This window comes from Quercus robur, chromosome 10 (assembly GCF_932294415.1).
Source record: "Quercus robur chromosome 10, dhQueRobu3.1, whole genome shotgun sequence".
Classification (NCBI taxonomy): Eukaryota; Viridiplantae; Streptophyta; class Magnoliopsida; order Fagales; family Fagaceae; genus Quercus; species Quercus robur.
Window position 1 is genome coordinate 5,896,096 of NC_065543.1, and position 26,019 is coordinate 5,922,114.

Sequence of the window (26,019 nt, forward strand, 5' to 3'; positions counted from 1 at the left end):
TAAATAAAATTGATTATTTTATTCGGTGGTTTGAATTTTTTATTACAATTAATTGTTTTGCTCATGAACAGTAGGCCTTCAAACCAAGAGAGTGACTATTCATTAGCAACCTATTTTTTGCTAATGAATGGTGAATTAAAGTGACTGTTGGAGCATGTTTTTGTAGGTTTGCTCTTCAAATTTTGGGTTTAGAGAGCTTGTTGGAGATGCTCTCAAGTCACTCAAAATTAGATTCCCCAACAATCAACATTTCAAAAAACACTTCTGCAATGAAATATAATAACAGCAGGCGCTTTAACAATTGCCAATTGTAGACGACGACATCACCATGATGCAATTAAAGCAAGAGCTGTGTCAACTTGGGAGTAGCTAGTAAGCGTTCAATCTCTATTATTTTATTTGAAAGAAGCCAGTGGGTTTGTTTTTAGGTTTAAGTTTGAGTTTTAAATTTGATTTTTTAAATTAATTTATTAATATGGGCCTTTAGTTTCTATGAGTACGATGGAAAAAATTTAACTACAAAATTAGTTGTAATCTTAGGCTGCCTTACTCAATAAAATAAATATTACTATATATTTTAAAAATCTAACAGTTGAATTGCATGTTCTTTATGTTTTTAATATACATGTCAAATTTTATATCAATTAGATATTATTTACTATATGATCTATAAACTTACATTTTATACATAATTTTAAATCATAAAAACTTTCAATTTAAATAAATTGTAGATCACATAATTATTGATTTTTAATTTTTTAGAAATTTTGCAAGTAAGGAAGATATAAAAAGAAAATATAATCCAATAGTAGATTTGTCAAAATTCACTTCTAATAAAAAGATATTGAGTAAGGTTATATAACTTAAGGTTACAATTAATTTTGTAGCTAAACTTTGTCCGAATACAATAGTGGTGAGAACTATCATTATGCAATTTAAATCCATGAAGCAAAACCACCTCAGCAAAGATTGTGGTTCTTTTTCTTTTTCTTTTTCTTTTTTTTTTTCTTTTTTGGATGAAAAAAAAACTTCATTGAACAGAAAAACAAAATACAATCTTTTTTTGGCAAAGATTCTGGTTCCTTGCTTCATAAAGTCTCCCATATTAATAAGCGTAGTGCCTTCTATCATTTTAGTCACAAAAAAAAGGAAAAAAGAAAAAAAAAAAAGAAAAAGCGTAGTGCCGGCTAGTGTACAGTTTATATTTAATATTTATAGTGTCTCTATCATTTGGGTTGGCATCTTTAGGATGTCATCCAATGAAGATAAGTTTTTTTAGTCCAGTTAAGATATGTTGCTTTAAATTTTTAATTAAAAATAAAGTTACTTCAGAAACTACTAATTATTTATTTTGGAAAACCCATTCCTTCTAGGTACCGTAAAACACAATCTTTGGTACCGTGTTTAAATGGAATTTCAGATGCTTGTCCTATGTCTCCCATCAAGTCTACTGGGAAATAAGTACGTTTATTTGGATGTTATGCTTCGGCATCAATCTTCTTCTTTTGCTCCTCATCCTTAGCTTAGAGGAATAAAGCAAAGATTTGCAAAGTCAAATAGGAAAACAAAGATGACTTGTGTAGGTTAGCTTGCAGATTGGGAATGGGAAAATAGAGAAGACCTGCGTAGGGAAGAGTTCTAGGGAAAGAAGAAGATTTGTTAAACAACTGAGGAGAAAGAAAGGAGGTCTGCGTTTAATGAGATTGAGGTTTTTGTATTATCGAGTTTTAGAAGAAAGAAAATCAAAATTTTTATTTATTTTTTTGAAATAATGCTGACGTGAAAAACTGTAGAAATTTCAGAGATTTCAATTTTATATATAAATATATATTAATTAGGGACATAGTGGGAAGCAGGGAAACCAAAATGTTTATTTTAGTACCTACAGTGTAATTTCACAAATAACAATAAATGCCCAATAAGTTGGAATTCTAGGTAGCCACTGTTGGATTAATTGAAAAGACAATTCTAGGTAGCCGCTGTTGGATTAATTGAAAAGACAAAAAATAAATTATATATTTAGTAATTAATTTTTATACTGTGTGTTAATTTAGTTTCTAACTTTTCAAATGTATCAGTTTGATTCTTAGTTTTTTGGTATTGTGTTAAAATGCATGTTTTTTTTTTTTCTGTTAAGTGATGAATGAAAAATGTTGACAAGACTTTTTATACGACATCTAATAACAAGTGTATTGCAATGTGGATTAAAAAAATTAATTTAAATAAAGAATTTGTTAACATATAATATATATTTGAATCAAAATTGCTTCTTCTTTTTTAATTAAAATTTTCTTTAAAAATTAAAAATATGACATCATTCTAGAATGTTCTTATCACTTTCTCAGCATCCTAACAGAAAATCTAAACCGGATTTGAAACTTATGCACCCTTTAGACCAAGACCCACTATAACCCCTCTCCTCAACCACTTCTCAAATCCAAGTAAACCATCATTGCAAAATTTTTGCATTTTCAAATCCCAACCTGAAAATTATTCAAACAATTGCGATCTTCTTGACGGTATGGATGTTGAGGAGCCGGACAAGAACGCTGACTAAATGGGTAATATCACCAGCTAATCTGAATATATTCATTTTCTATGTTCTTTGAGTTCTTGTCTTCGTTTATTTCTCAAATTAATTGTCTTCATGTTAAAGACATTCGAGCAGTGAGTGATATTAGTAATGGAAAACTCAGTATCACAGACTGAGTAATAGTGAACACAAGTCAACAATCACGGCTAGAAACACAGAAAAGAAAATATCTGAGAAAGTGTGAGAAAGAGAGAGAAAGTCAAAGAAAGAAGCAGAGAAAGAGAGAAAAGATGAATCTGGAAAGTAGTATTGATAATTAATTAATTAAGTTAACTTCCCACATTATGCGGATCTAACTCCTGAAAATGTGGAAGGTTGTTAAACCTGTTAAGCTAAACCACCAGCTAAATCTTGCGCCTTATCCAACATCCCTTTGAACAGAACCAAACGCACCGTTTTACTTAAAACAAAACAAGCCTCAGTAAAACAAAACGTGAAACGGCGCGTTTACTATTCTTCTTCTTCTTCATGTTTGGGCTTCTTCTTCACAGACACAGTGGGCTTGGGCTTCTTCTTCACAGACGCAGGACTGTGCTCAACAATTTGTACCTCCCTAAACGCAACATGGAAATAGTGCTAGCTTCAAAATTTCACCAATTGATTCCAATAAAACCAAAAACAAATGCATTTCATTTTAATGAATAAGAGTAATTAGCTGCGTAGGGCCCTTGCCGTTCCAATCGACTAAAATATTCTTTGTTTAATTTGCATTAGCTTCTCACACTGAAAGTTAACTGGTTTTCTTTTCTTGCTTCTTATTTTTTTATACTTATTTTCTTTAAAAAAATTTATTTTATATGGCAGTACACAGTGCCAAAAACTTGTTTACCAAAATATAATTTGATAAGAACGAGGTTAAACCTACAAAGACTTATATGAATGTAGGAATATTAATTAAATCTTAACAAAATAAATAAATTGATTTATTTTGAAATTAAATAAAACAAAGATGTACGTTTTTAGACCTTTTAAAACACAACCAAATTAATCTAGTTAATTAGCCAAGTGATTACTTAGTAAAATTATCAAATCTAAGTTAACACACATATATCATATTATTGACAAGTGCGGAAAATAAAGAACACAACGATATGATAACTCAGGAAAACCAAACCGGTAAAAAATTTGGGGAATATTTAACCTAGCTATCCTTAAGGTAAAAGGAATCCACTATGAAAGAATTGAAATTTACACAATAGCGACTTAGACCACTAACATCCTGTTGTTACATCGTGTAGGGAACTTACTACCACGACCACGTGACAGTTCCGAGTTCACGGACTACTTCTTTTGTTGGATTCCCATCAATCACAAGCACTTCCGCTTGTATATATTTAGGCTCTTGAAACAGCAATTGAATTGATCATCAAGTTCTTGACATAATCTTGATTCTTGATAACCCTAAGTGTATGTGAAGGCAACCACCTCTAGATCTCACAGAAGATTTACACACATAGCATAAAGAGCAACAAAGTGTATGTGAAGGCAAGCACTCCCGCTTGTATATCTTTAGGCTTTTGAAACAGCAACTGAATTGATCATCAAGTTCTTGACATAATCTTGATTCTTGATAACCCTAAGTGTATGCGAAGGCAACCACCTCTAGATCTCATAGAGGATTAGGCAACCACCTCTAGATCTCATAGAGGATTCACACACACAGCATAAAGAGTAACAAAGTCCTTAGAGAGCTTTTGGGTACAAAACCCTAGATCTACAAAAGAGGTACACTCTTCTCTCTCTAAAAAACTTATAAAAATGTTTTAGGATTTCCTTTATATATAGGAGTGTTTTACTTGAAACCCAATACGTTTAAGTAGAGTTTGGACTGAATTGGAACTCTGCAGAAAAATAAATATGCACGTAGTTCGATCGATCGAGTCTAATTTTTGATCAATCGAGCCTTGCAGATTTAGTCCAATAAATTCTACAATCACCCGATTTCAATTTTACAAATAAACATACTTTGAGCAAGCCTAAACTTAGAATCTATGTTTTAATCATGGTTTGACAACATAATACAAAATTAAAGTTCTAATACATTAGTTCCTAAAGTCTTAGAACCTAACAAAAGAAAATGATTAAACTAAGAAAAGATATTATTAAAGCGGTAAAAATATGTAAACAATCAAAAGAAAGAAATTATAAAATTTTGGAATCTACCTTGTAATTCATATAAGCAAATATTTATGATCATTAATTTTTTCTAGCTACTGCATGATAATCTAAAAATCAATCTTGCTATCAAGGAAAATATTTTCACTAAAATGTCTATTTAAAAAAAATCTAAAACATGCTGTTCTTCTTTCCTAAATATAAAATCAAATCATCAATTATATCCATTGACAAACAAATTACAAGAGATCGATCCTTTTTTTGTTCCTCAAAAAAAAGAAAAAAGAAAAAAAAAAAAGAGATATCCAATTTTAAAATCAAGAAATAGCAAACTAAGCATTCAATCAATTAAGATAAATCCAAAATTATAAGAAAAACTTGATTGGACTCATATTAAAAATCTTATCTTAGTCAATTGAAATAAAGCAAGAACAATTTAAATCATTAAATAACAACTATTGAGTATGGTGAGAAAAATTAAATCTCATAAATAAAAATGATAATCCTTAACAAAGTTTCATCCTCAATCTTAATTATAAATTTAGCTACACATGGTAATTAAAAGAAAACATTAAAAAAAAAAAAAACACTAAACATCAGATTAAACAAATAAATAAAGATAATTGTCATGAAGGAAAGTCACAAAACAGCCGCGGAGTCATCTTTCCATTTTTAACCCTCCATCCTTATCGAACCCCAAAGCCCTCTGACAACAAACTCTTGACTTTTCCCTATAATTGTAACCTTTATTTCTGCTTTTGGGTAATTAGTGATGAGAAAGTATTTCCTTATTCTAGCCATGAATGGAAGATCTTTATCTTTGACGAAATGGGCAGCAAAGTTGAGGGTAATAAATGGATTTGACATGCACCTTGTGGCACCTTCCCTTTCGTTCTTTTGAAGTGTATGTGGGCTCTTGATGGGTAGCACTGAGTATTAGGATTTGTAGCACCTTCGCTTGTTTAGGTTCACTACTCGGCCTTTGTGGGCTTTTGATGTGGGGCTTACCAAGCTTAGAGTTGTTGGCCTGTTTTTATGGGTAGCACTTATTTATTAGGATTTGGGGTCCAAACAACCTACTCATTATGAAATTATGTAGTGCACCCACTGTATTGCATTTTCCTCTCTCATAAATTTGAACCCCTCACTTGGCATCCACATTAATACGAGAGGAAAGTGTGTTGCACTAAGTGCACTAAATAATTTCTTAGCTTAGGCCTAAGCCAACTTTAATAAATTTTTTTTAATAGATTGATAGTGGGAGAGAGGGAGATAGGATGCAATCCTCTAAAATTCTTAGGTGCCCGTTAAAATAGGTGAGGGTGGATTTAAAATTTGAATGTCTCAATTGAAAACACCAAGAGGTGTTAATTGAGCAACAAGACTTCTGACAGGTAGAAATCAACTTAATAGATTGAGATTCTCTAAAATTCTTAGTATTTTTTTCACCATAAAGTTTTTAATATACTAACCATTTATTAGTAACAATGGGATTATAGTGGTGGTGCAATTAAGTGTATGTAAAATGATTACCAAAACAATCAATGTGGTAATGCAATATAAGCTGTCACATCAATCTAAAGACAATAAACTTTGGATAATAATTCTAACATTTTTCTTAAGTAAAATCTTTGGTTACAATTAAATAAGACTAATTAAGTAAGAATAGTACCACCTTATCCTTTATGATTTAACACATGATTTGTACTTCATTTTGCTCATATAATCCGACGTTAGGATTTATTTATAATTGGTAGTTTATTTCATTTGTAGCAAAGTGACATTGTGTGGAATTATTATAAAGAGAACTAAGCTTCAATCCACCCTCCCCAATTATTTTAATATTTAAATTATCCAAACACAAAAAGAAAGCAAGTAAAATAGAACCCATCAAATCTAGCTACACCACTCTACCAGAAATCCAGCTAAAAGGAATACTGGGTGCTTTTTGGGCCTTTGCTATAGCTCTCCCCTCAAGTCTTCTCATCCTTTGAGCCAACCTACATACATAGTCCTGGGCTTCTCGACCCTCACTTGTAAGTCCAGTAAGCTTCTCTACCTTCCATTTAGCCACCAAAAGTTCCACAATTTCTCCGTAGTCCCTAGCCGTGTAGACCCCAATCCTTGATGCAACCATAGCAAAGTGATTAAAAAGATTATGGTTGACGGGAATGACGACTCTACATCCCACTGACGAAGATAACAGTATGGACGGGAGAGTCATCCATGACGAGGTAATCAGAAACAACGAAGAAAGCCATCATCACTGACGAAGGCAGGGAGTTATTCAATGCAGTCAATCAATGATCCGAGCAGTTACCAAATCGACCAAGCAGACCGTTGAAGAGCCTCTTAAAAGTTTCATTACTGACCAGGTACGTTACAAAAGAAGGCATTAACAGCCTCAACGGCTAGCCCTTAAAGCTTCAGGTATAAAACTTTCATACAACCAACAGAAGAAGATATATGCAAAAATACTCTGAAACTATCTTTGATTCCTTTATTGTGTCTAATTGTGATCCTAACTTTGGCATCGGAGACTTTGTGGCAGGCGCCACACTGGTGTCCTTCGTCGAGCAAATCTTCACATTCCACGAGTGATTCCATCTGCTCATTCACTGACGGACTTGTGTTCCATCAGTTTGGCGCCATCTGTGGGGACGAGTTTTCAGATTTACATCCGAAAACGTAGTTTCCTTCAATTCACCATATCCAGATGGAATCCAACCCAGATTCAACGACCTTGGCCCAGCAAGTTCAAGCCCTGGCAGCTACCATTGAGGAACTCACCCGGCAGAACCAGGAAATGAAGCTGCGGCTCCAACAGGTTCAACAAGCTCAACAGGAAGAAAACCGGTCCAAGGGTAACACGGAGGGAGAGGGGGATAGCCAACAGAGGGAAACCCCCCGGAGACCAACTACTCCGGACGAACAGAACTCAGATCTTCTTCGAGAAATGAGGAAAGAAATGGACGAACTAAGGAGCGCTATCAAGGAAAAGACAGACCGGAGTGTAGACAAGATGGTAAGGGCTACAGATTCGCCCTTCACTGCTGCAGTACTTGATTGCCCCGTGCCGTCAAAGTTTCGCCTGCCTCAATTAGAACCATTCGACGGACTTAAGGGAAACCCCCCGGACTCAAGGGATAGCCAACAGAGGGAAACCCCCCGGAGACCAACTACTCCGGACGAACAGAACTCAGATCTTCTTCGAGAAATGAGGAAAGAAATGGACGAACTAAGGAGCGCTATCAAGGAAAAGACAGACCGGAGTGTAGACAAGATGGTAAGGGCTACAGATTCGCCCTTCACTGCTGCAGTACTTGATTGCCCCGTGCCGTCAAAGTTTCGCCTGCCTCAATTAGAACCATTCGACGGACTCAAGGACCCTCAGGATCATCTTAATACCTTTAAGACGACTCTAGGCCTTCAGCAACCACCTGACGAGATATTGTGTCGTTCCTTCCCTACGACTCTCAAAGGAGCTGCAAGAGAGTGGTTTACTAAGTTGCCAAACTCGTCCATAGACAACTTCGATCAGCTAAGTAGTGCTTTCCTGCGTCACTTCATAGGGGGACAACGCCCAAGGAGACCAGTAGATTACTTACTCACCATAAGACAGGGAGAGAAGGAGACTTTGAGGTCATATGTCAAGCGATTCACCCGGGAAACTCTGGAGGTGGATGAAGCTGATGACAAGGTACAACTGACGACCTTCAAGGCAGGGTTGAAATCCAGAGACCTTGTAGCCTCTCTCGCCAAAAACCCCCCGAAGACAATGGCTGAGATGCTCCTGAAGGCCCAAAAATACATGAACGCGGAAGACGCTCTAGCTGCCATAAAAGATACCGAGAGGCTAGGAGACAAGTTCAAGAGGGAAGACGACCGCAGAGGGCAAAAGAGAGACAGACCAGAACGTCGGAACAGTGACGGGAATAGAAGGAGAGATGACAAAAATCCTCGTCAGGTAAAATTTACTCCTTTGGTTATGCCTGTTGACAAGATTTTCACGCAGATCAAGGATGAGCATTATCTCAAATGGCCCAGGCCATTACACTCGTCCCCCAACGTACGTGACAAGAACAAGTATTGCCGGTTCCACAAAGACCACGGCCACAACACAGAAGATTGCAGAGACCTGAAGGAACAAATAGAGGAGTTAATACGGAAAGGAAAGTTGCAGAAATATGTAAAGAAAGGAGAATACAGCAAGTTCAGAGACGACAACAGGACCCAAAATGAATCCTTCACTCGGGATGACGACCATACGTCACAACCTCCACGCAAAGTGATCGGGGAGATAAACACGATCACGGGAGGACCGATCTCAGGAGGGTCATTCAGATCACTTAGAAAAGCATACCACAGACAGGTAAACAGCGTCCACGCCATTCCTCCGTCCAAGTACCAACGAACATACCAAGATATGTCCTTTAATGAAGGAGACGCCAGGGGAGTGAAGCAGCCTCACAACGATCCCCTGGTCATAGTGCTGAATATAGAAGGGTTCACTACCAGAAGGATCCTTGTTGATAACGGGAGCTCAGCGGATATCATCTACCTCCCAGCCTTCCAGCAGTTGAAGTTAGATCCAAAAAGGCTTCGTCCATTCGACTCTCCGCTTGTCAGTTTCAGTGGAGACAGGGTCTACCCCAGGGGTATAGTAACTCTGACGGTGACAGCAGGAACCTATCCGTTGCAGCTGACCAAACAAGTAGATTTCCTGGTTGTAGATTGCCCCTCGTCCTACAATGTCATCATTGGGCGGCCTACCCTAAACAAGTGGAAGGCAGCAACGTCAACTTACTGTTTGAAGGTGAAATTCCCAACAGACGATGGTGTGGGGGAAGTGAAGGGTGATCAGGTCCTGGCAAGGGAGTGCTACCAGGCCGTACTGGCCAGAAAGGAGAACCACACGTGGACGATAGAAGAAAAAGAGGAAGACGGAGTGGAGGTCCTGGAAGCAGTGGAATTGGTAGAAGGGAATGCGGACAGGACAACCAGGATAGGGACGACGCTAAGCCCTGAGATGAGAGCGAGACTCATAAAGTTCCTTAAAGGGAATCTTGATGTCTTTGCATGGAGTCACGAGGACATGCCAGGCATATCTCCAGAGATCATCCAGCATCGACTGAATGTGGACCCCAACAGGAAGCCCATTCAGCAACGACGAAGAACTTTCGCTCCAGAGCGAGATCAGGCAGTAGCAGAGGAGGTAACCAAACTCTTGACGGCTGGGTTCATCCGGGAGGTATACTACCCAGAATGGCTCGCCAACGTCGTCCTGGTAAAGAAACCAAATGGAAAGTGGAGAATGTGTGTAGACTTCACCGACCTGAATAAAGCATGCCCAAAGGACAGCTTCCCTCTACCAAGGATAGACCAGCTCGTGGACTCCACCGCTGGACACAAATTATTGACGTTCATGGACGCCTTCTCAGGGTACAATCAAATAAAGATGGCTGAAGAAGACCAGGAGAAGACCGCCTTCATCACCAGCCAGGGACTCTATTGTTACAAGGTGATGCCTTTTGGGTTGAAAAATGCTGGAGCTACATATCAGAGGATGGTAAACAAAATGTTCAACCAACAAATTGGCAGAAACATGGAGGTATACGTAGACGATATGCTCGTCAAGAGTAAGGAGGAGCTCGCTCATCTGGACGACCTGGAGGAGACTTTCGCAACACTGAGAAAACACCAAATGAAGTTGAATCCAAACAAATGTGTTTTTGGGGTAGCCTCGGGAAAATTCTTGGGATTCATGGTGTCCCAGAGAGGAATAGAAGCCAATCCAGAAAAAGTACAAGCTATCATTGACATGGCCCCACCAAAGACCGTCAAGGATGTACAAAAACTTACAGGCAGGATAGCAGCTCTAAATAGGTTCGTCTCTAGGGCCACAGACAAATGCCTGCCCTTTTTCAAAACCCTCAAGCAGGCTTTTGCTTGGACTGATGAATGCGAAGCAGCGTTCCAAGAGCTGAAGCGATACCTGAGCAGTCCGCCTCTCCTGAGCCCGTCCAAAGGAGGGGAGAACCTATACTTGTACCTGGCGGTGTCAGCCTCGGCAGTAAGCGCAGCCTTGATTAGAGAAGAAGGCAAGAAGCAACTCCCAGTGTACTACGTCAGTCAAGCCTTTCAAGGAGCTGAGTTCAGGTACCCAAGGATCGAAAAGATTGCGTTCGCGCTTATAGTAGCCTCGCGCAAACTCAGGCCGTATTTCCAGTCAAATCCTATCCTCGTGATGACGGATCAGCCAATTAAGAAATCAATGAACAAACCGGAAGCAGCAGGGAGAATGGTCCAATGGGCAATCGAACTCAGCCAATTTGACATCGAATACCATCCGAGAGCAGCTATCAAGGCACAAGCTCTGGCTGACTTCATCGCTGAATTCACTCTTCCAGACGAGAACGGAACTACAGACGAAGTTGATAAATGGACAATACAGACGGATGGTTCGTCAGCCCAAAAGAGGGGGGGAGTAGGGGTCGTCATAATTACCCCCGACGGAGAAGTGATGAAATATGGAGTTCAACTGGAATTCCCAGCCACCAATAACGAAGCCGAATATGAAGGAATATTGACGGGCTTGAGGCTTGGAAAAGCTCTTGGTGCCAAAAGTTTGCTGGTCCAGAGTGATTCAAAACTAGTAATCGGACAGATCAGTGGAGAGTACGAGGCAAAGGAAGAAAGGATGCAGAAATACCTTAAACTGACGAGGCAATTAGCTCAGGAGTTCGACACAGTGGATTTCGTCCAGATACCAAGAAACCAGAATATTGAAGCTGACGAAGTGTCGAAGCTAGCGTCGTCAGAAGCAGGAATGACGAGCACAGACGTGGCAATAGAAATTCAGAAATACCCAAGTATTGAAGAGGTGGCAGTACTCACCACCCAGAGCACAAACACTTGGATGACGCCCTTAATATCCTTCCTCCGAGACGGACACTTACCTCAGAATACTGACGAAGCCAGAAAGGTCAAAAAGAGAGCGGCCAGGTTCACGATCCTAAATGACGTATTGTACAAGAGAGGCTTCTCTATGCCTTACCTAAAGTGCGTCGACGAGGATGAGGCCAAATACATCCTTGAAGAAGTACACGGAGGAGTCTGTGGCGACCATGCCGGCCCCAGATCCCTAGTAAACAAGGTAATAAGAGCGGGGTACTTTTGGCCAACCATGCAGGGGGATGCTGCTGACCTCGTCAGAAGATGCGACAGATGCCAGCGGTACGGGAATGTACAACGGCTTCCAGCAGAGAAGATGACGACCATATCCTCCCCATGGCCATTCGCGCAATGGGGAATCGACATCGTCGGTCCTCTGCCCCAAGGTAAAGGTTAGGTAAAATTCCTTCTAGTTGCTATTGATTATTTCACAAAATGGGTTGAAGCAGAAGCCCTAGCAACCATTACTGAGGCTCGGATCCGGAGCTTCGTGTGGAAAAACATAATCTGCAGGTTCGGGATCCCTTTGACGATCATATCTGATAATGGGAAGCAGTTCGACAACCAAGGCTTCAGAGAGTTCTGCTCGGACCTCGGGATCAAGAATCAATTCTCATCCCCGGGACACCCCCAGGCAAATGGACAGACGGAAGTAACAAACAGGACGTTGCTCAAGATAATCAAAACCAAGCTGGACGAAGCAAAAGGTGCCTGGCCAGAAGAACTGCCTAGTGTCTTATGGGCATACAGGACTACAGCCAGAACCCCGACAGGAGAAACACCCTTCAGGCTTACCTACGGCGCAGAAGCAGTGATCCCAGTAGAAGTTGGAGTAACAAGCATCAGGCGAGGAGCTTTCAGAGAGGGACTCAATGACGAGGGGTTGCGGTTCAACCTGGATTGCTTGGATGAAGTAAGAGACAATGCGTCCAGTAGAATGACAAAGTATCAAAAGAAAATGGCAGAATATTACAATAAGAGGGTCAAACTCAGGCGTCTGGCCATAGGGGACCTCGTCCTTCGCAAAGTCACTATAGCTACTAAAGATCCTACTCAAGGGAAGCTGGGCCCTACATGGGAAGGGCCATATCGCGTCGTTCACTACTCTAGGCAAGGGAGTTACCATCTAGAAACTATAGACGGACGAAAGCTCCCTCGTCCTTGGAACATTGAGCATTTAAAGAAATACCATGAGTAAATGTAATACACGAATGCACTCGTTACTGAAGTTAATAAAAATATTACTCCTTCAATGTTTTTGCGCAGGCAGTACAGGTCGACCATGAGGCCTATAAATCACTAAGTAACAAGATTCCGCCTTGACGGATGTAAGTTACCGACGACCATAATACTATGGTTAAAAGACTAAGTAACAAGATTCCGCTTTGACGGATGTAAGTTATCGACGACCATAATACTATGGTTAAAAGACTAAGTAACAAGATTCCGCTTTGACGGATGTACGTTACCGACGACCATAATACTATGGTTAAAAGACTAAGTAACAAGATTCCGCTTTGACGGATGTAAGTTACCGACGACCGTAATACTATGGTCAAAAGACTAAGTAACAAGATTCCGCCTTGACGGATGTAAGTTACCGACGACCATAATACTATGGTTAAAAGACTAACAAGATTCCGCCTTGACGGATGTAAGTTACTGACGACAATAATAATGAGGTTAAAAGATCAAGTGACAGGAGTCCGCCTGAACGGGCATAAGTCAAATGGCAGAAGTCAGTTGACGAAAGAGCACAGTGCATTGAATCAACAACTAAATTAACAAAGCACAAAAAGTACGGACGGATGTAAATCAACCAGAACCTCAAGAAGAAAAGTAAGTACCCTTCATTCCAGCCCATAAACACTGGGCCAATATCATTGTTTTCAAAATAAAGTAAATTGTTTTGGAATTAGATTTACAAAAAGAAAGGCCCAAAACCAGACGGGCACCCACAATAAAACAAAAAATTTTCCTAAGTAAAAAGAGTCAAGCATCAGCCGTGCCTTCACTGGCCGGCACGTCAGCAACAGGCTCGGGAGCATCATCGGGAGCATCACCAGTTTCTCCTTGGCTGCCTGAATCTGCTCGTCCTTCTCGAGAGTCAAATCGCGCTCAACTCTGAGGTCGTCCTCCAACACCTTGACCTTCTCCTTCAACGTCGTTGCCTCGTCCATGGAAGTGATTAGGTTCGTCCTCAGGTCGGAGTTCTCCTTCTCCAAAGCCTCCATCCGGGTTACCAAAGACGCCACCTTGGCCCCTTGAGTGAGGTACTCAGCAGTGATATGGAGACTTTCTCCCAGTACCTGGAAGGGAATCATGAGGTCGTCTATAGAAAAAAAATAATAATAATAATAATGATGATAAAGAGAGAAGAACCCCACACCTGGACAAGTTTGTGGACGTGACGAGAGGCCACATCGTTCAAGGATAGGTCAGAGAGAGCCTTCAAGTCCGATGAAGTAACAACCTCGTGAGCTCTTTCCACGGCCAGAGACTCGTCATCCCATATGGTGGATGAACGGGTACCCGTCTTCTCCTTCCCTTTACCAGACACGCGCGGCCTTTTGGAGCCGGGAGTAGGAAGCTCTTCTATGGAAACGGTTGGGGAAGCAGTCCTCGTCGTCTCAGAAGCTATGGAAGGAACGATGCTGAGGGGGATGGAGGCAGGACCCTTGCCGGTGACTCGCACAGTCTTCTTTCCCAGACTGGACAGGGGCTCGTCCTTCTTTGACCTCATCTTTGCATACATGTCCTTGTTGAATTTTGTCGTCATCTCTGCAAGAAGAAAGCATGTCAAAAATTTGCTTAAGTGTACATAAGAAGAATCAGCATTGACGAAGTTGAAACTTACTCTTTTTGCCTTCAATGCCGAGCTGACGAAGAACGAAAGGAGATGGGTCAGGACCAAGGTTGTAAAATGCAAGAGACCTGGGGTCAACCAGTTCATCCCAGCTCTCAATCGTCTCAGCGTACCCGATGGCGGTCTCTATGCGTTCCTTATATCGTCTCTTCAGCCCAGGCCGTCTCTTAACTACACCAAACGAAGAAACAAAGAAGTCAGCAAGACCAGAACTTCAAAATTGGCAAGATTGAAACAACGGGGAGAAATACTGACGCACCTAAGGTCGGGGTTCCCCACCGACGGAGCAACCTCGGGATATCACCCCAATCACGGCTAGATTGGGTCTCGAAGTCGTCCCCAGACACAAAGAAAAAGCGCGACTTCCAATACCTGAATGACGAGGGCAATCCCTTGACGATCCTAATCTTTCTCTCCCAAGGGACTAATTCATAATACCCCCACTCCTTAGACTCTTTCAAACGATACAGGTAGGTGAGCTCACCTATCCTGATCATATCCCCGTTGGAGGCCAACCATATTTGCATACAGTTGATGACGATCCTCCACGAGTTTGGCATGAGCTGTCCAGGGGCTATACCAAAATGATCTAAAAGTTCCATCAAGAACGGGTGGACGGGGAACCTAAGCCCACAGGTGAAGGCTGACTCGTAAAAGCATATTTCGCCTGGAAAGAAGTGACAAGCCCTATCCTCTTCCCTAGAACGACGGACACGAACCCTAGACGGAAATTGAAACCTATCCTTAAATCTATTCACGGTCTCGTCATCCAGACCACAAATCTCCCTAAGGGCATAAAAAGCCCTAACCTCTCGAGAACCAGAGACGGCTGTATCTCCTTCAGCCGGGCCACCACTGGACGATAGCCCAGTCTCGAGGTCACTAGACCTAACCTCAGACATTAATCCTCTCCCTCCTAAACCCTCAAACCAATTCAGTGATTGATGGAGCAAAGGCAACAATTCACTCAAAACGACGCTCAGACTATTGCCCTCGTACACAAAATTTTCTAAAAAAGGGTAAGTACCCAAAGACCCCCCTAGACGCGCAAAAAGGAAGGAGATCGACGGGCAAGCTATCCTAACCTCCAAGCTATCAACCATGGACAATACATAAATCGAAAGGCAGAAAAACAAAGTACGAAACTGAAACCCCCAAAAAAAAAAGAACAAAAACCAACACCAGAATAGAAACGAAAGGGAATAGCAAATCAGTAGTTACGCTACAGTAAAAGAAGAAAAAGAAGAAAGAAAAAGGAAAGAAAAACATACCTCCAATGGCAGAACGGCAGAAGCACAGCGTAAGGCAAATCGGAGAAGAAAAGAAGTCTCAAAGTGCTCAGAGTATCACTAAAAAACTGGTTGGTTTTTGCTCTCTGAGAAATAGACGAAAAATTGAAAAGGAGAAGTTTTAAATATGGGCCCAAAAACGATTGAAAAACCAGCGGGAAACCCAAGGGCCATGCCATTAATTCCACAGACCATCAAGCGCCACGTGGCCATGATTGCGTGTAGCGCCGCCACTAAGCATTAAAAGCGGAACAAAACCCCAAGAGTCACAAGAAAAACTTTTCACCTTCTGTGATCGTCATGACGGGTCACCGACGACCCCAGAACCTGGGGGGCAACTGACGGGAATGACGACTCTACATCCCACTGACGAAGATAACAGTATGGACGGGAGAGTCATCCATGACGAGGTAATCAGAAACAACGAAGAAAGCCATCATCACTGACGAAGGCAGGGAGTTATTCAATGCAGTCAATCAATGATCCGAGCAGTTACCAAATCGACCAAGCAGACCGTTGAAGAGCCTCTTAAAAGTCTCATTACTGACCAGGTACGTTACAAAAGAAGGCATTAACAGCCTCAACGGCTAGCCCTTAAAGCTTCAGGTATAAAACTTTCATACAACCAACAGAAGAAGATATATGCAAAAATACTCTGAAACTATCTTTGATTCCTTTATTGTGTCTAATTGTGATCCTAACTTTGGCATCGGAGACTTTGTGGCAGGCGCCACACCGGTGTCCTTCGTCGAGCAAATCTTCACATTCCACGAGTGATTCCATCTGCTCATTCACTGACGGACTTGTGTTCCATCAATGGTCATGGCCATCATACATCAAATGGGCTGGCATTGAGATTTTCTTCCTCATCATGTCTGTAAAGGCTATTACCATATCATTTGGATCGAGCTCAAAAAGCTTTTCAGCTATATTTGAATATGCAGTTTCATGGCGCTTCTCATCTGAGGCTATTATGCCACATATCTGGGCAAGCTTTATGTCCCCATATTGCATGGCCAGCTTGGCTGTGTTCCCATGAGAAATAAATGTTGCTCGTTCTTGGAATGATGTGTAAATGGTTAAAAGGTATGGATCATACCCGTGGCCAAGATCCTAGGTACAAAATGCACATCAAGTTAATCCATACAAATTTTAAGAATAAAAATCTCCATCCAACACTGTAACAGTATAATAAGGAACATCTTAAGCAAGGTTATGTAAATGTAATATGAAAGCAAGGCTTAACTCGCCAATGGCTATTTTAGGTTTGTGATGCAAACTCCTTGTGACAGTGACAGTGTTAAAGAGAGTTGTAATTATTAATTGTATGAGTTAGAGATTAAAAGTTGGCCAAAGAAATTATTTCAAGCTTTACTTCCCCATGTTGCATGGCTAGCTTGGCTGTGTTCCCATGGGAGATAAATGCTGCTTGTTCTTGGAATGATGTGTAAATGGTCCAAAGGTATGATTATCCCCGGTGCCAATATCCTAGGTTCAAAATGCATTAGACATTAACATGTTGAACTATATGAATTTTGAGAGTGTAGATCTCCATCCAATAACATTATAAATTTGAAGAGCATTTCATGTGGGAATAACATAGCAAGGCTTAAATCGTCAATGTTAGGTTTTAGATGCAAACTCAATGTGACATTGTGTTAAAAGAGAGTTATAGCTAATGTATTTGAATTATGTTAGAAGTTTGGACAAAGAACTGACTGCAATTTTGAAAACCTAGAATTATTTTGATTGGAATTGGACCTATTTGATAATCAAAACTGATAATTAGAATAGTTAACCCCTAAGAAGCATGGATACTTCAAAACCTCTAACATGTCCATGTTGGACATGTTAGGAACACTTTTGCATACTTGTCCTCATTAATTGGATATATTTTTTTAAATTTTGATAGTTGATATTTATTTTGAAAACTTATAAATAAAAATGAAATGTGCACATAAGTAAATAAAATTACCAAATATATTAATTCATTGTGGTATCTCCACCATATCAAGTCTTATTTTTTATTTTAAAAAAAAAAGAATTATCTTGTCATCATGTCTCATGTCTTCACAAAAAATATATATAACTATTTAAAACTTTTTTTCTTGCAGACAATAGGTGCTTAAGACTAAATCATGTTAAATTTTTTCTCTCATAAATTTATTTAAGTTTTTTTTTTTTTTTTTTAAATTTTAAGGTGTAAAAGGAGAAAATTGTTAAAATACTAGTTAAATTATTAAAATTGTCTCATGTCTTCACAAAAAATATATATATAACAATTTAAAACTTTTTTCTTGCAGAAAATAAGTGGTTGAGACTAAATCATGTTAATTTTTTCTCTCATAAATTTCTTTATGATTTTATTTTATTTTATATTTTAAGGTGCAAAAGGAAAAAAATTGTTAAGATACTAGTTAAATTATTAAAATCTTCATTTCTCAAAAGTTAAAAAAGTTTTGAAATTCTCATGTTGCATATCTTACCATTCCTGACCCAATCAAGTATTGAGTTGTCTTCTCAATTTGTTTCATGTCAACTCTTCCAGAAAGGAAAAGGTATTTATTGAGAAGATCACCATGCCTGTTTTCTTCTGCACTCCATGCCCTTATCCAAATTGCCCAAGGTGTGTTATCTACACCTGTTTCATCATGGAAATTTTCTGTGGAATTAATTCGAGTTTGATAAGTTCGAAGGGCTTCTTCTGTGATCATATCACCAACTAAGGCAACAAAGTACTCGTCAGGAATGTCTCTTGTTCTCTTCCTTAGTTCATTGACTTGCTCAACAAATCCATCTGAGGTAGGGTCTGGCAAAAAATCTTGTGGTTGCCAACATTCCTCAACAGGTTTTAGGAGATTTAGGACATTGTTTTTAGCCCAATCCTCCATAGATTTGAAAATTTCAACTGTCTTAGGTAGCATGGGATGGGCTTTGTTCACATTAAATTCACTAGAATGCCTTAAACACTTTTCTGCTCCTCTAGATCTAAAAAGAGGGGAGCAATTAATGTTAAGATGTTGAATCTAAAATGAAAAACATGGTCAAATTAAATACTTATGAAAACAATAGTTTGTTTATGTATATCAGTTTGGTATAGATTAATTTTAGCTCTATGAAATTGTAATTGTTTAAAAAAACTGTACCTAGATAAAAAGAAATTAAAAAAAAAAAAAAAAAAAACAAAGTTTATAAAAGTTGTATCATGAAAAACAAATGTGATTTTGAACTACAATGCCAAATGCATCCATCATTTATTGGTAAGGGTTGATTTTGGGTGAGCCCAAAAGAGAATGGAAGTCAAGTCTAAAACGCCTTCTAGACATCCAATAGAGGTTAATGGTACATAGCGAAGAAAACAACTCAATGACATCAATTCACCAGAGGTAAAGTAGATTAAACAATACTTTCGATATTTGATAGTGTCAAATATAGAAAAATGAGGAAAGTAAAGGAGATGGAAAAAGAAATAGAGAGCACCATTGTGCTACCGTATGTACAAAACACCCTTAAGTGCTGTTATCTTAGATGGTCTTAAGTGATTAAGTAGAGTAAGTGTTTTGGGTAAGATGGTTATTAACTGGATTATTAATGCAATGCTTTGTAATAAATTTATGATGCTCCTAGGTTCAATGAAAGGATGGCAAGCTTCATTTTTGTTTTTGCATAAGTACTAGGGTGGGCTGGATTAATCATAATTTAGATAAATATTTTTCTAACCTGGTTTTGTTGAACCCTTTTAGGCCAAAATAGTACTTAGAGAACCAAATAAATCTGCCAAAGCTCATCAGAAAGCATTAAACAAAGTTGGCATGCTTCTCATTGCTAAATGCGGTCAGGTAGAATTTTTAGTCACAGAGCAACTTGTGAAGGTATCCCTTTGTGTGTAAATGGCTAGCACATGGGTTTATTAATGGTTGCTCAAATTATGCAAGTGTCATCAGCCCACTTTGGAAACTTTATATCTTGGACCATGTTAAACCCAAAATAGACCTAATCTTTACCCTCCATACTATACCCCTTTGCTTTCCCCCATTAAAGTACCCGGGCTTGGGCCATGTGTAGGATGAAATAAGATATTACTAAACAAATATAATAAATCATGATATTATAATACATAATGTGCAAATCAATAATTCAAATGATTTATTGATCCATCCTTCATTCTAATTATAAAAAAAATGTTAATTCTTGCTCAATAAATCCATCAGAAGTAGGATTTGGTAAAAAGCCTTGCGGTTGCCAACATTCCTCAATAGGTTTTGGGAGAGTTTAGGACATTATTTTTAGCTCAATCCTCCATAGATTTTAAAATTTCAACCTTCTTATGTGGTTTGTTTGCATTGAATTCACTAGGATTGCCTAGACACTTTTCTGCTACTCTAAATTAAATGAAGAAAGTGAGAGAAATAGTTAATGTAAGAACGTTGAAGCTAAAATGCAAGTCATGGTCAAATTAAACGCAATATGAAAACATACATTTGTTTATGTATGCCAGTTCCGTACCAATTATTTTTTAGCTTTATAAAAATGGAGTTAAACAATATGTAACTAGATAAATAAATAAATAAAAGTCTATAAGAGTTGTATCGTATAGAAAAAATTAAAAGAAAAAGAAAAAGAAATAAAGAGGCAATTTCGAACTGCAATGCCAGTTGCATCCATCATTTATTAATAAGGTATATAGTTTAAACATCTTGTAGGGCTGATTTTGGGTGAGCCCAAGCAAAATGGGAATGAGCCCACTAACATGGGTTGAAAAGAGAAGGGAATCAAATTCAAAACTAATTCTAGACATCCAACAGAGGAATGGAACATGGAAAAGAAAGCATCATAAAGAAACGAACTCACAGGAGTAAAATAGATTAAACAATACTTTCAATATCTAATGGTGTCAAAAAAAGAAAAAAAGAAAAAAAAAAAAAAAAAGAGATGAGAAAAGCAAAGGATATAGTGAGAGAGAGAGAGAGAGAGCACTACTATAGTACTATGTCTTAAGTGTTTGAGTAAAGTGTCTTAGGTAAGATGGGTATTACAAGGGTTATTAATGCAGTGCTTTGTAATAAATTTGAGATGGTCCTACACTATAAAAAGGATTTGCTATTTGTGATGAAACTTTTTCAACCGCTACAAAAAACTGTGGAAAAACTAGCCAGCAAATTTATATAATCGAAAATGGCACTTAGTGAACATAATAAATTGGCCAAAGCTTCAATTTTGTTTTTGCTTAGGTATAAGAGTGCGCTGGTTTAATCACAATTTGGGTAAAGTTTTTACTAACCTTGATTTGCTGAACCCTTCTAGGCCAAAATGGCACTTAAAGGACATGATAAATTGGCCGACGCTCATTAAAGAGCATTAAATGAAGGGGGCATGCTTGATGCTTCTCGTGGCTAAATACGCAGAGCAACTAATGAAGGTATCTTTTTGTGTGTAAATTGTCAGCAGCTGACTTTGCAAGTTTTGTAACTTGGGTCCATTTTAAACCAACACACCCAATAAATAAAGTACATGACTTTGGGTCGTGTAGGATGAAATACTACATTACAAAACAAATATGGGAAATGCTAAAGAGTGTTCTTAGGGTACTAGTTAAGAATCCAGTTAAAGAAAGATTTTATGGGAAAAGAAAAAAAAACAATTAATGTTTTGACAGTTTTTTTCATTTCTCATAAAAATAATGTCAAAACTTTCCTAAAATGGATTGTTAACGAGTGCCTAAGACACTCATTAACATGACCCAACAAATATTACAAAATTGAAGGACGATTTTGTTGTTTTTGAGTTTCCTTTTACTGCTGAACTGAAAACTTTAGTTGCTAAGGATAATAATGGTTTGTATTATGCTAGACTAGTTGCTGCTAGTATGGTGGCTGTATCTGTGTAGACTTCTTTTGTTGGTTTATATGAATGGCCTTTTAACCAAAAAAAAAAAAAAAAAAAAAAAAAAACAAAGATAATTGGGCCCCAGGCTTAGGCTTTGCTTCGTGCGGGCCTATTGGGTCTTTAGCAAAAAAGCATCAACATATCTTTTATAATTTCTAAATAATTAAGCAATCACACTATTTTTTTTTATTATTTAAAAAAAAAAAAAAAAGAGTAATCAGCCTAAAGCCTGAACTACAAATAGTTTCTACCCTTTTGTAAAAAGGTCTCACCCCAATTATAAAAAGGCCCAAATTTTATGATTATAATTTTTTTTTTAATGATTGCAACATCAAATTGTGAACCTTTTGTACTAAATTTTATCATAACTTTAGCATTTTCTTTTTCTCATCTTCACAAGACTCCATAATACAAGACCAATAGAAACGTAACCCAATTGAAACCCTAAAATGTAGAGAAAAAAAATTGTAGATGTGTTACATAATCATTTTCTTTAATAGCTTGAGATTTTATATTTTGTGAACCAATATCCTAAATGGTAAATTGGAAACATTGACCACCTAATCTTCCAAATAGTACGCACCAAACAATCTCTATCTCTCTTAAGACCAAATATAAATTTGAAAATTAAACCACAACTTTACTTAATCATGCATTGCCTTAAATTTTATACCTCAACTATAATATTTAATTCTTTTATATGAAAGTAATTAGATTAGCTAATATTAATTCATCAAATTAACCTTATATTAGTTAATATAAATTGATAAAATTAACTTTGGTTTGGTTAGCGTAAATAAATTTATTTATTTGATATTTAAATTTAAAAGGCTCCATTTGAATTCATCGTCTTAGGCCTCAGTTGATATCAAGCTTGCCCTGGATAGTATTGTAGTGACTTTGTGTGTGTGCTCATATACCATGTTTCAATAGCAAATAAAATAAATCAAGATATCATAATACATGATGTGAAAATCAACAATTCAAATGAGTTATTGATCCATCTTTAATTCTAATTAAGAAAAATGTTAATCCTTGTGAAAAGATGAGAAATTTGAAGTTTAATCTCACTTAGTGTTGGAGAAGTTGGTGGAGGTCATAGAAAACTTTGGAGATATATGCGATCTCATCGATGGGAGAGCAAGTACTGAAGGAAAGGAGTGAAAGTTGAAGGAGTTGAGTATTAAAGTCATTCCTTCTCTTTAACCTCTCTTGTAGCTCTAGAACACCAGGCACTGAGATAAAGAGGGAACTTAGTACTTAGTTGCTATAAAATCAATAGTATATATAGAAATCAATTAGGGAGAGAGAGAGAGAGAGAGGGGTAGAAGAAGAAGAAGCAGAAGAAGAAAACGTGGTGGAGTGTGAAAAGAGTTTAATGACTATTTTTTCTTTCTTTTAAGGGAGTTTAATGACTTAATGGAATTAAGTCACTATATTTATAAGTATGATGGCATGGTCACTAGTGTACTTTTTAACCATGAAATTTATTAAAAATTAATGATTTAAAAAATGTGTAGCTCTGCATAGGTGCAGCTCTATATACAGAAATGGGTTGAAAATTTGGCATTTTACTATTTTAGCGTGTGGTAATGGTTAGTGTACAGTGTTATTCCTTGCCAAAGAAAGTCTCCCATATTAATAAGTATATTGCCGGCGAGTCTACAATCTACAAGGTATGTCAACTATATTTCTAGTGTGTCTGTTATCATGGGGGTGGAAATTAGGCTCTCTGTTTTTTTAGGATGTCATACAATTAATTAAGATAATTGACTTTAAAAAGTTTTTTTTTTTTTTTTAAATTATATAAAAAAAAGGTTACTTTAAAAAGTTCCACTATTTATTTTGGAAAACTCATTACTTTCAGGTGGCCCAATATTAGGTTTATTAAAAAAAAAAAAAGTAAAGTCTATCTCAAAAAAAAAAAAAAAAAAGAAGGGTAAAAACATTGATGGAACAATGTTTTCCAACGAACATCCTATTCCACCGAACCTACACTAATTACAAGGAGTTCTATTATTTAGGATAAAACTTATGTATACCCCTTAGATGCAGAGACGGCTTTACAGCCAGTTTAGTGGGTTGATTTTTTTTTTTAATCCCTATTGAAATAAGCTTGAATATGATTGTTTTAGTGCTATTTTCACAATAATTTTACAATAAAGGTTAAGTGGCAAGTTTTAATTAGTTTTTATCTAGACTCACAAATGACATCACTATTTTACATATCTTTAACAGTTTGCCACTTAAATTTTGTTGTAAAAGTGTTGTGTCAATAGCTCTACTCTTAAAATTGTTGTTTCATTTTTAAAAATAAATAAATCTTCTATCTGGACTCTAGCTTACTTTGCCATTGGCAGCGAAATGAAATTGTTTTTTCTGCACTTTTCTTCTTCATTAGCAAAAAATTACACAACTTTTAGCACAAAAAAATTACAATACTATGTACCCCCGCCCCCAAAAATAATCTTGGAGCCGCCACTACTTAGATGTAGTGTATTACATTCTCAAAAAAAAATTTGTAATATTTTTTTATAGAGTTATTGTAACGACCCCGTCCCAACTGTGTAGATATTGTCCACTTTGGGGTCCATACCCTTTATGGTTTTGTTCTTCCCCAGGTTGCGCTGGGGAAAAGGCCTCTACACATTGAAGGGAGGTTATTCCTTATAAACACATTCCCATGTGCTTCCCTAGGCGATGTGGGATTCCATGGAATGCAAGACCCCCCTTTTTGGGTCACTACAATGATTGTGATGCCCCAATTTGATTGATTGTGTGATGTGTGTGGATGTGTGATGAGTCCCATATCGGGTATTTACTGGGTTGAATTGGGCTTTATTAACAACTGCAAGGAGCCTTAATTGTGACTAGTCCTTTTGAGGTATAGCGCAGATGTGGCTAGCGCTTTTTCTTGGATTGTTACAAATGGTATCAGAGCCATGCCCTAGCCGGAAGTGTGGGCCCCACACGCGAGGACGCATGTGCCCGTAAGGGGGGTGGATTGTAGTGACCCAAAAAGGGGGGGGTCTTGCATTTCATGGAATCCTACATCGCCTAGGGAAGCACATGGGAATGTGTTTATAAGGAATAACCTCCCTTCAATGTGTAGAGGCCTTTTCCCCAGCGCAACCTGGGGAAGAACAAAACCATAAGGGGTATGGGCCCCAAAGTGGACAATATCTACATAGTTGGGACGGGGTCGTTACAAATGGTATCAGAGTCGGCCCGGTAACTCCGTGTGGGCTCCGGCTCAGAGACACTACCACACAAAGTGGGCCCTAACGAGGACGTTAGGGATTTAAGTGGGGGAGATTGTGATGCCCCAATTTGATTGATTGTGTGATATGTGTGGGTGTGTGATGAGTCCCACATCGGGTATTTACTAGGTTGAATTGGGCTTTATTAACAATTACAAGGAACCTCAATTGTGACTAGTCCTTTTGAGGTATAGCGCAGATGTGGTTAGCGCTTTTCCTTGGGTCGTTACAGTTATTGGGTTCTCAATAACACATGGATACAGTACACCAAAGTACATTGACATCATTTTAAAAAATAATTAAATTTAATGCAATTATGTATTTGAATAAAACTGATGAAGTTAATATTGTACTGCACCTAGAGTTAAAATTATATTTTTTAAACATTAAAAAATTAATTATTTCTTAAATCGTACCAATTTATAAGTTCTAATACTTGTTATTGTTCACTTCAACTTCATTAATTTTTTCAATCCGTCAAAACATTAAAATTTCAACTTAATTCTTTAACTAAAAATGTTAGGTTCTAAAGATTTAGATTTAAATATTTAGAATTATGTTTGTAATTGAGAATAAAACATGTCTAGTTTAGGTTTTTAGGTTAAAAGTGGTTGTTTCAAGGTTCAAGTCCAGCTGATTGCAGAAAAAGAGAGTGTGGTTCTGCCTTGCTCGACCAATCAATAATTAGGCTTGACCGATCGAAAATTGCAGGTCCAGTTTTTTTTGCAGAATTTTAAACAAGCCCAAGCCCGCAAAAACGTTTAGGGTTTCATCTAAACTTCTCCACACATAAAAGGAAAACCCTAGCCACGTTTTGAAAACTTTTAGAAGACTTATGTGTTACTCTTTGTGAGATCTGAGAGGTTTTGTACCTTCTAACTACACAAGAATCTACCGGAGCTAAAACTACAATCAAGTGTTTGGTAGAACATAGTTGCTGCATCAAGATCATTACCGAAAGTGATCTGAAACCTTTGAGTGGGATCTCAAAGTCACAAGCAAAGCAGCTTGTGTTGATGTAAATCTGAGAAGAGAAGGAGTCCGTGGATTCGGAGC

At 38.0% G+C, this 26,019-nt stretch overlaps 2 protein-coding genes across 2 annotated transcripts; both read right to left on the reverse strand.

The window, feature by feature from the left end:
* Nucleotides 1-12,457: 12,457 nt before the first annotated feature.
* On the reverse strand, nt 12,458-15,430 carry LOC126703772 (uncharacterized). Its single transcript, XM_050402847.1, has 5 exons — nt 14,788-15,430; nt 14,520-14,699; nt 14,052-14,443; nt 13,726-13,971; nt 12,458-12,565 (listed from the first exon to the last, which is right to left on the reverse strand). The coding sequence occupies exons 1-5, from the start codon at nt 15,428-15,430 to the stop codon at nt 12,458-12,460; spliced, it is 1,569 nt and encodes a 522-aa protein (XP_050258804.1).
* Nucleotides 15,431-16,630: 1,200 nt separating this feature from the next.
* LOC126703773 (stearoyl-[acyl-carrier-protein] 9-desaturase, chloroplastic-like) lies at nt 16,631-23,048 on the reverse strand. The gene is made up of 3 exons (XM_050402848.1): nt 22,775-23,048; nt 18,304-18,805; nt 16,631-16,930 (listed from the first exon to the last, which is right to left on the reverse strand). The coding sequence occupies exons 1-3, from the start codon at nt 22,894-22,896 to the stop codon at nt 16,631-16,633; spliced, it is 924 nt and encodes a 307-aa protein (XP_050258805.1). The 5' UTR covers nt 22,897-23,048.
* Between the last annotated feature and the right edge of the window lie 2,971 nt (nt 23,049-26,019).

What these genes read in the sequence shown, in the direction of transcription:
- LOC126703772 (XM_050402847.1), bottom strand. Translation starts at nt 15,430, where the DNA reads ATGTCTGAGGTTAGGTCTAGTGACCTCGAGACTGGGCTATCGTCCAGT. An exon ending in ACGTCCACAAACTTGTCCAG is followed by an intron (nt 13,972 to 14,051) that starts GTGTGGGGTTCT and finishes ATTCCCTTCCAG; the next exon opens with GTACTGGGAGAAAGTCTCCA. An exon ending in AGGCAGCCAAGGAGAAACTG is followed by an intron (nt 12,566 to 13,725) that starts GTGATGCTCCCG and finishes ACTTCATCCAAG; the next exon opens with CAATCCAGGTTGAACCGCAA.
- LOC126703773 (XM_050402848.1), bottom strand. Translation starts at nt 22,896, where the DNA reads ATGACTTTAATACTCAACTCCTTCAACTTTCACTCCTTTCCTTCAGTA. An exon ending in ACCAACTTCTCCAACACTAA is followed by an intron (nt 18,806 to 22,774) that starts GTGAGATTAAAC and finishes CCCTCTTTTTAG; the next exon opens with ATCTAGAGGAGCAGAAAAGT. An exon ending in ACTTGATTGGGTCAGGAATG is followed by an intron (nt 16,931 to 18,303) that starts GTAAGATATGCA and finishes TTTTGTACCTAG; the next exon opens with GATCTTGGCCACGGGTATGA.